This window comes from Mus caroli, chromosome 1 (genome assembly GCF_900094665.2).
Source record: "Mus caroli chromosome 1, CAROLI_EIJ_v1.1, whole genome shotgun sequence".
In the NCBI taxonomy this organism is placed as follows: domain Eukaryota; kingdom Metazoa; phylum Chordata; class Mammalia; order Rodentia; family Muridae; genus Mus; species Mus caroli.
Window position 1 is genome coordinate 145940914 of NC_034570.1, and position 17274 is coordinate 145958187.

Below are 17274 nucleotides of genomic sequence, written 5' to 3' on the forward strand. Positions count from 1 at the left end.
TTCTCACAGCTCCCTCCCTGAATCTGTCCAGTGAACATTTATAGCTCCCGTAAGCCCCATCTGGGGAGCCACCTCCTCTTGAGAGCCTCACCTGTCCCTTCCAGGTGGAGTGACACATTGCCAGCTCTGCACACATGCTGTCCTCGCCTCCACTATAACCCACAGAACTGATTAGGTGTGTGACTGTCTCTCTCCCAGGAGACTGCGATCTCTATGCTCCAGAGAGCACAGATCACGTATTTTATTTATCTTTATATCTCAACATATGGCACTCTTCTGGGTAATGCTGTGCTGACTAAATGACCACAGCAAATGCTCAACGCAGAAAATTGTGCATGCACGAGCACGGGCACATGCGTGCACACACACACACACACACACACACACACTGAAGAACAGAGGCATTTTGGCCATATTTCAGCTATTTATACTACTGATGCTTCCCTGCCACGAGCCCTCCCAGGCCAGCCTACGCCCCACTCACCGGCAGCCCTGAGCAATGGTGGGCACAATATCATGGCTGGCTCTGAGCGGTTGGGTCTTGGCCTTCATGCGAGCACGCTGAAGCAGATTCTTGGCTTCCTCATGCCTGGCACTCAGCATAGGCTCCAGCTTGGGAACAAAGGTCCTGCAGGGGAGCACAGGCCAGGATGGACAGTGGGGGATTAAAAGCAAACAACACAGCTTAGAAGGCTTTAATGGTATCAGGCTCCAGCTCTGCCAGGGAAAGCCTTCTACATTCAGCCTTTCCCTTCTAACTCATACACAAGGCTCCCTCCTCCCCCACTGTCTTCTCACCCCACCCCCACACACCCTGAGGCCTGGGAAACACCCTGAGCTCAGACAGGAGAAAACTTAACCTTGGACATCTGCTCAGGGGCTGGAAAACCAGCATGGGAGTCTAACTATTCTGTTTTTCCTCCCTGGGCAGAAGCAGGAGCTTTGAGGAAGAAGGAAAGAGAAGGTCCCGAGGTGATGCATCTGGGTCTGTGCCCAGACAGATGGTCTTCCCACGCATGGCCTCCCTGTCTCCTTCTGTCTCGAAGCACCTACACAGGCACCCACTAGAGCCCACACAGCGCTGTCCCCTGCTCCCATCTCAGACACAGGGCCAAGTCACTGCCCGTTACAGTCTGGTCCTTTGGGGGATAACGTCTTATAAATCCTGGTGTTTTCTTGTCATAGTCTCAATCCAGAGTCAATTCAGGGCTCATAGAGTCAGGGTGGAGAGAAATTAAACTGGACTCAAACCAAGCCAGCATATGGCTTGACTTTCATCATAATAAGGGTCCTCTGGTGCCGAACTACTAACTAGATGCATTGGCTCCCTGGTCAGTCCACAGCTGTAGAAATATCAGGCACCTCTTTCCAAACCTGTATCCCGGACAGTGACACCTGGTTTATGGAAGTAAGGACAGCCCACACTTCCCCATGACAAGATGGCTTTCTCTGCAGAGTTTGCTCTTCACAGCCAGGTTGGACGAGGGCAATGTTCCCTGCGCTTGACAGATGAGGGTGTCTGGGTTGGAGAGGAATTGCTCAAGGTCGAACATCAATAGAGAGCTGTGCAGCGATGCAGACAACAGTCAACCCCATCGCTCCCAAGCCCGTTCCACATCCTCTTCCTCTGTGAGTGCCAGGATGGGCAAGGATGTCTATGGCTGAGGTCAAACAGGCTTTGATGTAACTCCAGCATCCACACTGTCACATATGCCTGACTCTGCTCATAGGGAGACTCCCCAGAAAGAGAACTTACATCTCGCACCTGGCGTACCCCCAAATCCCTCCTCATGCCACACCCTGATCCCAGGAAGGTGCTAGGGACTCTCAGGACAGGAGTGGTCACAGGCCTCCAGGACAAGGGCTTCTTGGGATATCCTTGAACTGGCTCTGTGCAGATGATGGTTTCTGTTTTCTTCTTGTCATGTGTTTGAACGCTGCTTTGGGCCAGAGGGGAAAGGCTGCTAGCATAAAAGCACCATCTGTGCCCTGAGCTCTGGCAGGGCTTCGAAAGGAAAGCTTCACCACAGTGATGCAAACATACTTCTCCAGGCCCGCTGCCCCACGAGGCCTCCATTGGCAGGAAAGGCTCCCCTGACATGGCTTCCAGAGCAGGCGGCTCCCCAAACCACAGCTGAGAGCAGCTGTGCTCCCGAGGGCTCCGGTTCCAACAGCAGAGATAATGAGGTTACCACGCACAGAGGTGCCCCTGCAGCGGTGGGCCTCTGGCTTCCAGCGGACAAGCTCACAGTCTCTTCCGGTGACAGCTGGGCTTCTGCGACTGTCGGAGGGCATTTGTCACAAGGCCTGGTGGGCAGGCAGGAGGGCCTCTCGGCAACTGGCCAGATGTTGCTGCTGCCGCCAAGATCAACCTTGCCCCCAGGTTTCTGAGCCATTCCTAGCTTCACTCTTTCCTTTTTGGAACAGCTGTCCACATCCCTCCCCCCTCCATCAACCGCCCTGCTTTAGTCTGGCAGACAAAGCTAGTTTCTCCACTGATTAGAAAGGCAGGTTTTCTGGCTGCCTGGAGGCATCTATGCAGCAGCTTGCCAAGCAGGGGGGGTGGGGGGGAGGCTGGGGTGGGGGGAATGGCAGCCACCTTCACAGACTGCAGCCAAGGTCAGCAAAGCAAGGACACATCAAGATGCACCCTGGAGGTGGTTCTCTCTCTCTCTCTCTCTCTCTCTCTCTCTCTCTCTCTGTTTGTGTGTGTGTGTGTGTGTGTGTGTGTGTGTAGCAAGCCGGCACAGCACTGTGGGATGCCAGATCTGTTCCTGCTATCACCCACCGCCTAACACCATACCAGAGGTTGCCCACCACTCCATAAAGATAGCTTTGAACTCTCCCAACTGAGGAAGGAAGGCCCTAATCTGACCCTGGACTAAAGAGAGAGAGGGGCACCAGAGCCCTAGAGCCAACCTTTCTTAGCACGAACTAAAACCCACAATCCAGTTTTTCCAATTCCTTTGGAAATGTCCTGGCAAAGCCAGGCAGTGCAAAGGCAGGCACAGGTAATACCACCTACAAGCAAGCAGCATTTATCAGCATCCTAAAGCCTGGTTTTGGTAGCCACTGGGGAGGGGTGTAGGAATAAGGCAGCCACATACTTTTCCTCCAGGGTAGCAGTTTCCCACCTGTAAGCATGAGCTTTTAGGAGAGAGAGGGCTCACACTGCTACCCTGTGAGTCTGGGCCTTTGGCCCGGCAGGCTATGGTGGGGTGGGGGTCCTGGGGCTCCCACCTAGGGGCCGTTTGGACCACAGGACTGGCTCTTGTGGAATGGCCACCCAAAGAACTACTTACTGGGGAGAAGCTAGAGGTCCACGGGGGGTGTCCAGGCCCTTGCCTCTGACCCTGCCTTCATCCTGAGGACAAAGGAAGCCTGTGACCTCTGCACTGTGCTCTAGGCCAAGTTTTTGGAGTAGGGACAAGTTTAGCAGTGACTTTAGCACCCCTCCAGTGAGGCAGGTTAGGAGAACCCTATCTCTCTCACATCCCGGGAAACCAAGGGGGTGGAGAGAGAGAGAGAGAGAAAGAGAGAGAGAGAGAGAGAGAGAGAGAGAGAGAGAGAGAGAGAGAGAGAGAGGCAGAGAGAAGCTTCTCTGCAGCCATCATAATCCTGGATTACAATGATAAACTCCAGCAAGTCTGGAGTTAACCCCTTCATCTCAGGAGCACAAATCAAGGAATAAGGACTGGAGACAGACCTAGCAATCTCCAGGATGCAGCCAGGGAAGGGAGAGTATGCAGCAGGCAGAGGGGTCTAAAGCCTTTGCTTGGTGTTCTGTTTGTGTATATTAAAGCTTTGCCAGGACAGAGATCATTACTATTTCTGTCTGAGGGAGGGAGGGAGGGAGGGAGGGAGGGAGGAGGGAGAGTGGGTCTGAACTGGCTGTAGGGCGAGGGTTTGTGAAGGTGCACCCTTCTTGAGTCCATAGGACACCCACAGAATGAAACCTAAAGAAGTGGGTTACAGTGGGCTTCAAGGAGTCCCCACCCCTGGACCATCCCTTCCCAGAAGTATCACCCAGTGAGTGCCTTCGGGGCTGAGTCTCAGTTTCCTCATAGGCTAATAGAGCTCAGCTGTTAAGAGACACTGTCCCTCCAAACACAGTAAGATTCCACTAACGTTAGCCCGGACTAGGACTACCGTTGCACCTATTATTAGTCCTAGTGTTACCTCCACCCCTTCTCTCTCCCTCTTACTTCGGGACTGCAAGTGCACAGCTTTCTTTGTCTCTGTATCTACATGGTGCAGGGTAAGGGCAATGGTGGGAGGGGGGGGTAAGGTCACCTGCCAACGAGGCTACACTGCTGCTGGCAAAGAGAAGGCATGTTTAGAAGTGACGTCAGTGTGCAGCTTGAGAGGGCCTACAGGGTTTGTTCCAGACTTTCAAAAGCCTCTGATGAGCTCTGTGGAAAAGGTGACTTCCACTGCACAGGGGACAGGAGGCTGCTGATGGGGAGCAGAGGAAGGCCAATGCCCTTCTCTCCACAGAGAGGGCAGACCAGCTCTGTCCATGTTCCCAAAGAATGATAACACATTCCCCACTGAGGCCCAGAACATGGCCAGGTCAGCATGGCATGGGTTCGGTACGGGGCACACAGACAGCTGGTGTGGCAGATGTCTGAGACATTCCCAGAAGGGACTTTTCTGGAGGTCAGCTTAGCTCCCTCCCACCTTGAAGATATTAACTTCAGTGAACTCCTCCCAGCTCAGGGCTGAGCCACGAAAGGATTCAGTGTGTGGAGTGGCTGTGGGTGTGGTGACAAGCGCAGCAAGGGACAAAGCACCTGAACCTTCCAAAGCACTGGCTTTGTGTGGGATCAACCCAGGGAGCAGAATCCTGGACGCCACGGAAACGGTGAAGCATTTAAAGCATTTAGAGGCTTGATGCACGGCTTGGCTGTTTTGTCCTTTTTCCTTTGAGCATCTTGGGACTGCAAGTGCAGAGCTTCCTTTGTCTCTGTATCTGCACAGTACAGGATAAGGGCAATGGTGGGAGGGGGGATAAACCAGCAACATGGGGTACAACCTCTCCAGTGACATCTTGCCCTGGGCACTCCTCATTGACCTCTGTGACCCCAAAATGCCCAATGACTCATCCTCTAGGCTAGGGAACCAAATCCCTGTCACTCTGGGCTCAAAAGATACAAAAAATGGCCAGTGGCTGGCTCAAGATGGCCTCTTCCTGGGCTCCTCGAAGCTGCTTGGCCCACAGGACTCACACCAGTCAAGTTTCCAGCAGATAAGATCATCCTTTTGTGTAGGAGGAGGCAGCCGGAACAGGAAGGAGACTGTTGAATGCCTCTGCATCCAAATGAGATCTCAGTTCCAGACTCTCCCTGGGCAGCTCCCCTCCACGGATCACCACACACCCCACCTCAGAAGAAGCATTGCTGCAGCCTCCCTCACCCATCTGGAATGTTCCTTCTGTTTCCATCCAGACCCTTGCAAGCCCTCACAGGCTCCAGCGGTCGGAGAGGCCCTCAGTCAGCTCTTTCCTGCCTGCCTTAACCAGACACGCTATGAGCACTTGTTCTAAAATGGCACAGCTCCTGCCTCCCGGAACTCAAGGAGAAAGACACCTGTAATGGCATTGGTGGCAGTGGGGGCCGGTGGGGCTGGCAGGGCCGGCGGGCAGAGCCATGAGAGCAAAGCGGGTGATTCCATATGAAAGCACAGACACACAAGCTGACTCATGCGTCTCTCACTTCCCACAGCAGAGAACAGATCGATCTGCAGGACATAGAAGGTCCCAGATCCCCAGCCCAAGGGGTTGCTTATCCAAGGGATGACCTGTGGAGGTATGAAAAGGGTAGCTCAAGGCAGTGTCCCATAGCAGTCGGAGCATAAGCCTGGTACCCGAGTGCAAGTCCTGACTCCAAGACTTGGCCTCCCCTAGAGTGCTCTCTGTCAAGAACAATGGCTGCGACCTGTCCACAAAGTGAGATGTACAAACAGCACTTACACAGCACCTGGCACACAGCCAGGGGCTGGAAATGGCAGGTGCCAGCCTGCTCTTCCAACAGGCCACTAGTGTCTTAGCCAATGCGTGCTAGAGAACAACCCTTGGGGTAGGGGACAAAGGTCTCCTGCAGGATCTGAGGTCCTGAGTCTTTAGGTGGCTCACCTCAAGGCTACCTTGTAACAGGCTGGGCCAGACACAGCAGACTCAAGCACTGGGCTCTGTGATCAACGTGAACTTGCCTGGTCACCTTACAGAACAGTGGGTTAGCCTGGCTGTCACGGCTCTGTGGTTGTAACGTGAGTTATCCAGATTCTAAATCTGACTGAACAGGAAACAGAACCTTTTGGTCTTCAAGCCCTGAGAGAGTTTGCAGTACTCAAAGAATGAGGCGTGGCAGGTACTGACGGGCGGCCACTGAGACCATCAGCTACAAGCGCAGAGCACTCCTCTGTCTTGGGTCCTCCACCCCTTAGCACAGGCTCTCAGCCCAGGACCCAAGTGCTCAGTGGCACTCCTAGGGCATGAGCCAAGGGAAGCCATGACTCTGGGCAACATGGGCTCTGTAGCTGTAGCATCCGTAAGTCCATCTCACTCAGAGGGCAGCCCTGCATTGTATCTACACATCACAACAGGGCTGGAGTTTTCCTTGAACCAGTTGTGTTCCCTGGCCCTAAGTGTCTACCTAGCAAGGACTTGACCTTCATGCCTATGGCTCTATATGCCAGGCACTCTAGGGGGACACTTTATTATTCTTTGAACATAATCTTAAAACAAGTCTATTGGTCCTTCCTTCTCTATATCTCCCCTCAGACACATACACTGATTCATCATATATACATACACACACACAAATACATCTGTGAATCATACAATATTCATGTACACATGCCACATCTGAGATCTGTCTGTCTGTTTCTTTTCCAGACAAGGTTTCACTGAGTACCCCAGGCAGCCATGGCACATATGCCCCTATTGCCCCAGCCTCCCAAGCCATGGTTTCACTGTGTGCCCAGGCAGCCATGACACATGCGCCCCATTGCGGCAGCCTCCCACTTGTATCATATGCTGTCACACCGGACCCTCATGCTTGAATTCTGACGTAGAACCCAAGGCTACAGATGGCCTGTCAGGTTAAACTGAATATCCTCACAGGCATGGGTGGGAGTCTCTCCCTATCCCCGGTTGAGCGGCTCCTTTAAGAGAACCAGGTTTTGTTGCTCATTATCTCAGAGCAGGCCAGTGGCTTGCCTTCTTTCTACAAGAACTCTGAGCAAAACCCCAGCAGCTGTGCTTCCCTGTGAAGGCACTGAAGTGGGCTGGGGGCTGAGGCCGGGAGAGTGAGGCAGCTGCGGGGAGTGGGGGGGCCTGTCTCCACAGCACCCAGGAGCCATTGCAAGGCTCTCTCAGGGGGCTGCAGGTAGAGAGAGCACAGAAGGAACAGAATACCACTGAGCACCACAGAGGCGGGATCAGATGAGGATGCGGTCAGAAGCTGAAGACAGCAGCCAGGAAGGCAGAAGAAGAGACAAACCAGGCATCCATCTTTCCAAGCTGAGCACAACCCTGATTCTGGGCACCCTCGTTTTGCTAAAGCAGGCTGTTTCCCAAATCTTGTATGGTGAACTCTAACCCCCAGTGGGATGGGATCAGAACATGGGGATAAACTGCCACCCTGATAAAAGGACACCAGGAAATGTTTTTGTCCCTTTCTACGCTGTGAGGACACAGTAAGAATGTGCCATCTATGAAGAAGCAGGCCCTCACCAGACACTGGATCTTCTGTCTTCTCGCTCTTGGATTCCCAGCCTCCTCTACTGCAAAAATGGCGTTTCTGCAGTTTATACGTCATTTTGAGTCATTGTAAGATGTGTTCTGTTACAGAGGTCTTACCCGTGCTTTGGGAAGGGCGGGTCAATCTTAGTGAGATACACAGGGAGAAGGGACAAAGCAGACTACTGTGGGCAGGCATCAGGAGACTCTTCCCAGACTGATGTCATGCGCAGCTGTGGAAAAGGGCGCCACTCCCAGACCCAAGGCCTCTCTCAGCCTCATGGGCCAACATCCCAGCCAAGGCTTAAGGCTGCCAAAGGCAAAGGCCAGCCTCTGAGTGAGCCCCCATGTGGCCCCCACCACACCTCAGATCCCACTCGTCCAGACTCAGGACACTGCTCACCTCGCCCACCACACTCAGAACAGAAGTGAAGGGGCTAGAAAACAGTCTGTGGGTCCCGCTGAGAGGCTGGAAGGCAAATCCTTGGCCCTGAGCCCTGCACACGCCTCTGATTAGGAAAAGAACAGGTGGAGTTAAAGTGCTGGGTTCCTGTACCTTCCCGGAGGAGTTTCACACCCAAGCCCATTAGCTTCACAGTACCCCTATGGTAGGAGAGGTAGAAGCTTAGGCAGGGAAAATGGCCTCCAGGACACTGAGCAGGTAATTGGAAGGTTTGCTGCAGACCTCTGCCACCCAGTGGCTTGGCCCAGGTGACAGGCAGCCAGCAGCTGGTACCTTCTACAGGGCCTCGAGAATGATGGTTGGCAGTGGCCACTGTCTCCTGGTGAAGGCTTGCCTCTGTCTCTTCTGGCCTTATCAAGGTTTCCTACTGCTCTGCTGTATAGAAAATGCAGGGATGGTGGTAAGGAAGAGCCCTTACCTGCTCTGACCTGAGTCCTGCTGGGGGGTGCCCGAGTCCCAGTCCACGGCTCCCGCTGGTCGCTCTAGGGCCCAGAGCAGAAGCAGAGATCAGGGCAGAGCCACCAACTGGTGAGCACAGAGGAGATGCTCTACCCCCTCTGTGGGCCGAATGCCTACATCCCCCAGATCCACACAGGAAAAATCTAATCTGCAGTGTGATGGGCTTAGAAAGCTCTGGTCTGAGAAGTGGAGGCACAGGCTGTCAGACTGTGAGGGAACTTGGATTGGTTAAGAGGGTCCACACATGCCCTCAGGTAATGAAACTCCAGAAAGGATGTCTTCCAGAGTCTGAGCGCTGCTCACCACAGACAGCATCCAACGGGCAGCAGGACGCTCAGGCTCTTTGGGGATGTGCTCCTGTCTGCTAGTCCACTTCACACACTGGGGATGGCACGGGGCAGCATCATTAGAGGGAGTACAAGAGGCTACTCTGCAAAGAGCCTCAAGGCTCAGTGAAGAGTCTCATAGCCTCTGTCCCTAAGCACAAAGAATAGCCTCCCACTGATCTGGAGGGCCACAGGGTTGGAGGCAGTTAGGGCTGCATAAGCATTATAAAGGACCTTACATCCCAGCCTGAAAGTGATTGGGTGGGTGACATTATTGTGCCATCTTTCCACCCCCATACCCCCAATGTCCTATTTGCTCCAAATCAGGCAGTAAAGTAAGGCTCACCTGATGCATCCCTGTTCCAGGATGTCCAGTCTGGGCTCCCTGCTTTGGGAGGACTCTGTCTGGAAACCTTCAGTATCTCCTGCAACAGGAGGCGGTTCCTCTCTACCCGGTCAGACAGGGACAAAGCATTTGCCACAGAGCCCAGAGCCTCCAGGCCCTGAGCTCTCCAGAATGTCTCTGGCTGGTCTGTTCTAGGAGTCAAATCCTCCTTGGAGGTTAGGGTTGTGCTGTCCAGATCTTCCTTTGTGACTATACTGTCTCCAAGTGGGTATTGTCTTCTCTTCTTCTGGCTGCTCAAGGGGGTGGTTTTACAGGGACCAGGCCCCTGAGGCTGAACTGCAGAAACCCGATTGTTGGGACTTTCTTGTAAAGAGCCAGACCCTGCTACTGGGTCCTCCTCATGATCAGCCAGTATCCACACTGCTTTTGGAGACCATGGGCTTTGTTCATTCCAGCTCTCAGGGGTAGATGGCTTGGATCCACTGTTCCTGGCAGGTTTCTTCTCATTAACATGTCTGGCCAGATGTCCATCATTAAGGTTCTGAGCATGGGGGACCACCAGGGCATCTGGTAGGCTCCAGGCTACTCCAGTCTTGACTTGGTGGCATTTGGATTTTGTAGGGGATGGACGCTCATAGGAAGTGGGATGGGAATCTGTCCCCTGTTTTCCTGCTGTCATTTTCTCCTTCAAGGCCTTCACCTTGGACTCCAGCACAGAAGGACCTTGGAGCTGCAGCCCCCATGTCCTGGGAGGCTTGGGGGGCATCAGTTTAGATGCTCGGTCTTCCTGGGGGCAGGGTGAAGGTCTCAGGAGAGGTCCACTGTCTGGCTGCTCAGCGCCATCTCTGGCCATGGTTGGAGTCACTTGCGTAGGGCTTGTTGTGCTCCCTGGCCTGGATGCTCTGCAGGAAAAAAGAGAAGCTCAGCCCCTGACCCTGGACACCCCAGTAACCTGCTTGATCTCCACAATGCCCTGATATGGACTCCTTCTCAAGTGGCATACCTCAAGAAGAGCTGGTGTCCTCTATATAACGTGGGCACACATTGAAAAGGACAAGTCACAGGACAGAACAAACAGGTTACCAGCGAGCTTATTTTCTCCTGGCATGCTCTTTTGAGGGCAGGGAGGGGACTGGGGAGGGTGGTTACTGGAGCATGGGCAGTAAACCCCGCGGAAGGAAATAATGCCAGTTTTTCTATTCCTATTTTTAGGGTGAGCAAAACAAGGCCTCAAACAATCCAATGCAAAATGTGAACCATGGTGAAAAGCAATGTAATTCCCCAACCCTGGGCTAAAGGAGGCCCCAGAGGAGAATGGCAGTGTTGGCTAATGGTCAGTACTCTTCCTTGTGGATGAAGGACCTGTCCCTGTAATAGAAGGTGCGGCTGCCTGCCAGCTTCATGCCAACCCTAGTGAAAAAGTGTTAGACTAGAGTCAAACTGTACTCGAAAGAAGTAACAGTGACAGTCACAAACTATAAGCTATCTGCTCTATGTCAAGCAAAGGCTTTTCAAACATTTCAACATTCTCTAAAATAATATATTTATATTATGTCTGTGATAGAATGTTATTTTATATAAATAAAGATATTTATTTATTATATAATATATAAATAAAAATATTATTTTTAACAGATGGAGAACTGAGGCATAGAGAAATTACATCACGTAGATGCCCTGGGGGAGCCAAGTTTGTAACCAGAACCTTTCCATTCCAAGCCAGGACTCTTCAAGAACAGTGAGCCTTTAACTGCACCCCTTGTTCTCAGGTAAGACCTGAGTCCGCAGAGGTCCCAAGACTCATTAGAATTATACGGCCCCTTGATGGCCTGGCTGATGCCAATAGCTTTACAGAGAATGAAGTGACAACTGTTTTACTCCCTGTATAAGCTACTGTGTCTTAGTGATTACTTAGAACACTCAGAAGTCACCCTAGTCTACCTGTGTCTCATATGAAGTAAACTCAGTGTGTAAGAATTTGGGCATAGAGAATATATTAGAGGTTAATTATTCCCTTCTCACAATAGGGATCCACCATAAGATGTTCTTAAAGGTAAGTCTCTTAAAGTAATTCATTATAATTATTAAATTAACATGTTTTTCAGAATATACATATTTTATGAAGCAAAATACCATATATAACACAAAATTTCACAGCAGTGAAGTTTAGGGGTAGTAGAAGTCACTTTCTCTACTCGATCATCTGGACAGCGGTTCTTGGCATCACGGGGTCGCATATCAGATATACTGCATATCAGATATTCACATTATGATTCGTAACAGTAGCAAAATTACGGTCATTAAGTAGCAACGAAAATAATTTTATGGTTGGAGATCACCACATGATAAACTTAAATTGTACTAAAGGGTCGCAGCATTAAGATTGAGAATCACTGATCGAAAATGTACTAGGTTTCTCTTTGTGGCTCAGCTACCTCTTCTCTGAGATCCAATCCTTCTGGGCTTCTGCCCAGGCTGTAATGTGAGCTTTCAGAAAAATTGATGGGTCAACCCTGGAGCTGCGCTCTAGACTTGTCCGCAGACCTTAAGGAATGAGACAGTCTCCCTGAAGGCCTCCGGACGACCTTCCTGGAAGATGTCGTAACTCCTAGTACCGATGCTCTAACTCAGAAAAAACCTGGAATGAAAATGGACGGGAAGGGCGAGCCTCCAGGACCCTTCCAGCTCTGCGGCGGCCGGAGGTCGGGTGTCCCCGGGTGTGTCCCGCCACCCCGCCCGGGTCCTCTCCATACTCACTGAGAGCAGCGCGCGGGCTTGGCCGCCGCCTCCATCCCCTCCATCCCTCGGAGAGGCGAGGCCCTGCCCCACTCTCCCCGTCCGGGGCCGCTGCAGAGTCCCGGGCCGGACTCGCCCTGAATTCGGGCGGGCGGACGGGAGTGTGGCCCGCAGGCCTCGTCCCCGGAGCGTGTCCCGCCCCGGGTCCCGCGAGGCGAGGCCCGGCTGGCGGGAGTGCGCGGCGCCCCTGGCCCCGCTGGGCGCCTGGAGCCGTAGCGACCGCTACTTCATAGCTTTGCTTGAAGGTGAAAGGCCCAGCCGGCGGCCTCGCGGGCCGGCCTGGGAAGAGAGGGCGAGGAAGGCGAGAGGAGGGGCGGCGGAAGGGGCTGGAGGAGCCGCGACCTCGGCCTGTCCCCACCCCCAGCCTCCCGCGGCCTCCCAGGGTCGTGGCCGCTCGACCCGGGCGCACGCCGGGAGCCCAGAGCCGCCTCGCTCCGCTCCACTCCCGGAGCCAGGGCCGCCTAGACGGCCGGAGGATGCGCCCTGAATTTGGGGCTCACAGGCTGCCACAGGGCCGCGTCCCGGGCGCCGACCAGATCCCTCCCCGGGGACGCGGGCGCGAAAGCGGAGGGGCGCCCGGGTGACTCGGGGGCGCAGCCGGAGCGCAAAAGGCGACACGCTTCAGCCGACTCCACCCGGCTCCGCTGGAGCGAGAAGCTGAAGACTGGACTTTGTGTGGAGAACGGTTAGGGATGGGTCGGTGGGCTTCTCCGCAGGGCCGCCCCATCACCCTTGGGCGCCGCGCCCTCTTAGGTCAAGATCATTGGCGGCCGTTCTTTGACTTGGGGTAAGCTGGCGTTGACTGCTCATTGGGCCACCAAGAGCCGGGCCTACATTGCCAGCTGTTTGGGAAGGAACCGCTTCTGGGGCAGTGGAGGATTCCCGAACAGACCTGGGTACAGGCCTCAGTGAAGGAGCCACCAAAGGGCTGGCAATTGTGCCCAAATCCATGGAGCTTCCTCTTTCTAACCAGGAGGTGACTAAGTCTCTCCAATGTCCAAACCCATTTTGACTATTCCCCTACCCCCAAAGGAACAGTAAGAAGAACCAGGACATTTCAAACGTCTCTGAAAAGAGAAAGTGCTCTCTCTCTTTCTTTGGCCAACAAGTTTCACTTACTTAATCTTTTGTGCTGCTAGATGGCCGGTGTAGCTGCTGGAAAGGATGCACAAAGCTAAGGTCCTAGGAGAGCACAGGAGGGATACAGCAGTTCTACCCCTTGTGCGGGTGTAGTCCTGTAGTCTCAGTTGTTCAGAGATTAAAGCAGGAGGATTCTGCTGCAAGTTCGAGGCCAGCCTAGGCAATTTAGTGAGACATGTTCTCAAAATGAAAAGGGGAGAAATGGGCTGAGGATGTAGGGCTGGGTGTAGAGAATTGACCTATCGTGCAAGAGACCCTGGGTTCAAACTGAGTCCCGTGGAAATAGAAAGGATGTCTATCTCCCTTTAAGGGAGCTGGATGGGGGAGGGAACACCGAGGCAGGCAATCTGGTCTGAGCGGCACCCTGGGAAACTGACAGTAGATTGGCCCAGGACCATTTTAGGAACCAAGGGGTTTATCCTGGGCAAACCCTGTATAAGTGAGCAGGTCCAAGGCACACGGCTCTGTGGAGCAGGGTCTGAAGCGTCTTCCTGCCATGTTCGCAGAGTAAGTTCCTCCACAAGGCTCTTTCTGCTCTGGTTTAGTGCTGATCGATCACTATACACTGACAACTCAGTCCCTAGAGTGGCTGCCTCTTGCTGCAACCTCGCGATTCAGAACTATTGTCCCTTTGTACAAATGAGGTGACCAATTGGAACAAAGCTGGTAATTGGCAGGTCTTCGAGAACCCCCGACCGACACGATATTCGGCGTCTGCAGCAGAACATGAAATATTTCGTTTTTGAAAATTCAGATCGAGGGGTTAGAAAGATGCCTCAGCTTTGAAGAGCACCTGCTGCTGCTCTTGCAGGGGACTGGAGTTGGGTTCCCAGCATTCATGTGTGTGTGTGTGTATGTGTGTGTGTTTGTGTGTGTTTGTGTGTGTACGTGTGTGTGTGTGTGTGTGTGTGTGTGTGTGTGTATGTGTGTGTTGGAGTGAGTCGGCTGGGCTTCTTACTCCAGCTTCAGGGAGTCTGATGCCCCCTTCTGACTTGGGGTACCTTCACACACATGGCATATATACACATAAATAAAACCTTCAAGTCAGGTGGTGACTCATGCCTTTTAATTCAAGCACTTGGAAGGCCGAGGCAGGTGGATCTTTTAAGATGTTAGTTCTGGGCAGCCTGGTCTACATGATGAGCCAAGCCAGCCAGTGTTACACAGTGAGACCCTGTTAAAAAGAAATGATCCAAACTCCTCAAATCAGGTTGGGGTGTAGCTCAGTTGGCAGCGTGTTCTCGTAGCAAGCATGAAGCACTGGGTTTGGGTTTGATCCCTAGCACCAAATAAGCTGGGTATGGTAATGTGTTCACACTTGATCACAGTACGTAAGAGGCAGCCAGCTGGTGGTTGTTCACACCTTTCATCCCAGCATTTGGGAGGCAGAGGTAGGCAGATTTCTGTGAGTTCGGGGACAGCCAAGGCTATAAAGGGAAACACTGTCTCAAACACACAAAACAAAAATAGGAAGGACACAAGTTCAGCTCATCCTCAGAAAGAGGGAAAGTCATGACCAACCTTGCAAATGTGAGACCAAACCCCAGATGATAAAACCTCTCATCGGGGGCAGGAGAGATGGCTCAGCGGTTAGGAGCACTGGCTGCTCTTTATAATACCCCAAATGTGCTGTCAGGTGGTCCTAGCTGTCTTACCTCATTTCTGATGCCCAAGGTGAATCCTGAACACAAGCTAGTCTCCTTCCTGTCTTCCACAGGCAGCGGTATACTTGCTGCACCTTATGGGGACCTACAAAACTAAGGCCCTTCATAGGCTCTCTTAAATCTTGACAGAAGGGAATAGTGTGCCTCCACCTTGGTGGTGTGGAAATTTGGGGTACAAGAGACTTTGGCTTCCTCCCGGCCACGCAGCTGGCATAGCTAGAGTGTGAACCCAGTCCCATCTCTATCAGTAAATAAGATCTCTATCTATCTGGCTCCACAGCGGTCTGCTTTGCTTTTTCTAGTAACTCAGACTCCCACGGGTAATTCCCCAGCGCTCCCGGCCCCTTGCTCCTGGGGAAGTTAATGACCTGTAAGGCAGATTTCTGAACGTTTCAGTGAAGGTGAACCTTGCCTTTCCCCTCCCCCACCCCTCCAGGCCTCTAAGATGCAAATGGTCACCTTTGGTTTACTCATTAGATTCGGTGTGGGGAGGAAGAGGAGGAGCTTCGGACCCCAAGGATCCAAAGAGCAAATTCTTAAAATGCTATGTTAAATGATCCCTGTCACGTGGGCGTGGCAGCGCATGTTTACAATCCCAGTACTCAGGAACCACAGCACATGGGTTGCTGTAAGTTTGAGATGAGTCTGGGCTATATGAACCAATTACCAAGGCCTGATAGGGCTACACAGCAAGACCTGTCTAAAAAAACAAAACAAAACAAAAAAAACAACCAACAAAGCTTTCTCATGCTAGCCCCATTTCCGAGGGGACCTCTCCGTTCGTCTGGATTCAGCTTATTTCCACGGATATTTGTTGAACTCCTCCGCTGTCTCAGGGACTAGAGAACAAAATGAAGCACCACCGATTATGAGCCTGAGGAATTCCCAGCAATAGTGAAGCAGGAGGAGACAGGATATGCACTTGTGTTGGAGCTTCGGGTCAGTCTAGCACTTAGCAGGTGTAAATTGCTTGCAGGAAGAGCTGAATGAAGGGAAGGTGTTGTGTGGGAAAGGGTGTCTGTCACTGGCAAACCGGGGCGCAGAATGAGCAGAGGACGCCAGAGGGAAATGCATCTGAGAAAGAATAGTGTATACACAGCATAGACAGGTGTGAACGTGTCTGGTAAAATGAACATAGCCCCGAGGCCATTTGAGCAGATAGAGGAGCCACTCACTCTCTGAGAGGCCTTTGGATGAGGTACACCCGTCCCTCCCAGGTTCTCCACTGTGCTCTGAACCCCGCAGGGCTGAGGATCTGACAGAGGAATGAGAAAGATTGCCCTAGCTGGGAGATGGTGGCCCATACCTTTAATGTCCAGCTCTCAGGAGGCAGAGACAGGCAGATCTCAGTGAGTTCAAGACAGCCTGATCTACTAAGTGAGTTCCAGGACAGTTAGGGCTACGCAGAGAAACCCTGTCTTTTTTTGGGGGGGGGGTTTCGAGACAGGGTTTCTCTGTATAGCCCTGGCTGTCCTGGAACTCACTCTGTAGACCAGACTGACCTCAAACTCAGAAATCCGCCTGCCTCTGCCTCCCAAGTGCTGGGATTAAAGGTGTGTGCTACCACCGACCGGCGAGAAACCCTGTCTTAAAAAACTGAAAGAAAGAAAGAAAGAAAGAAAGAAAGAAAGAAAGAAAGAAAGAAAGAAAGAAAGAAAGAAGATTCTCCTTCTACTTTCCTTTCTGGAGTCCAGCCCGGGAGAAACAAGGTGAGAGAGGCACGTCTGTGTGCATAGACTAAGTGAGCTTCCGACTGGGAGCCTGTCGTTCCCCAGCTCCCCTGGCTTGTCTTTGGCACATGGTGAAGAAGGGAGGCAGCTGGCCACAACAGCAGGGTTTAAGGCAGGGCATCAAAACGTCTCTTCAGCAGGAGCAGAGACAGTGAGACTGGGTTGTTCTGGATTGCTATGGGTTGCTATGTGCCCTTCCAGTGCCTGGGGATCTAGGGCTGAGCAGGATATGTGTGGACTTTCTGGTCACCGACAAAGGACTGATTCCATGGTCTTCCCCGTGGACATCGATTCTTTAGATGGGAAAGACCCAGGATTCCACAGCCTGATGAGCTTGTGGTGTAGTCCCAGGAAGCATTCATGAGCCCCGAAAGACCAATCAGGAGCTGATCTGATGCAATCTCACAAGGGTCTTTATTCACAAGCTTGAGCTTGGGCCTAACCCACAGAAGAAGGTTCTGGTGGAGAAAAGCCCCGAACACTCATCAGAACAAGGTTTTATAGGAAATGACAAGCGAGGCGTGAGTGTTTTGAAAGACCCACAACGTGAGGACTCCCTCACGTTCTGACTCAGGAGAGGCGACACCCCAAAATCACCCACAAGAAACG

The 17274-nt window shown here is 52.5% G+C and overlaps 1 protein-coding gene across 3 annotated transcripts in view; it reads right to left on the reverse strand.

Moving 5' to 3' along the window:
* The window catches only part of Kiaa1614 (KIAA1614 ortholog), a 32691-nt gene extending 19356 nt beyond the window's left edge, over positions 1-13335 (reverse strand). The window contains exons 1-4 of one of the 3 annotated variants that reach the window (XM_029479348.1): positions 13251-13335; positions 9336-10237; positions 8623-8686; positions 485-628 (exon numbers count right to left, since the gene is read on the reverse strand). In XM_029479348.1, coding sequence (XP_029335208.1) covers positions 485-628; positions 8623-8686; positions 9336-10188 — 1061 coding nt within the window. In that variant the 5' untranslated portion in view covers positions 10189-10237; positions 13251-13335. Of the gene's footprint in view, positions 1-484; positions 629-8622; positions 8687-9335; positions 10238-11770; positions 11944-12092; positions 12864-13250 lie in introns of those variants that run through there. The other 2 variants (XM_029479341.1, XM_021164911.2) reach the window with 2 other exon arrangements.
* Between the last annotated feature and the right edge of the window lie 3939 nt (positions 13336-17274).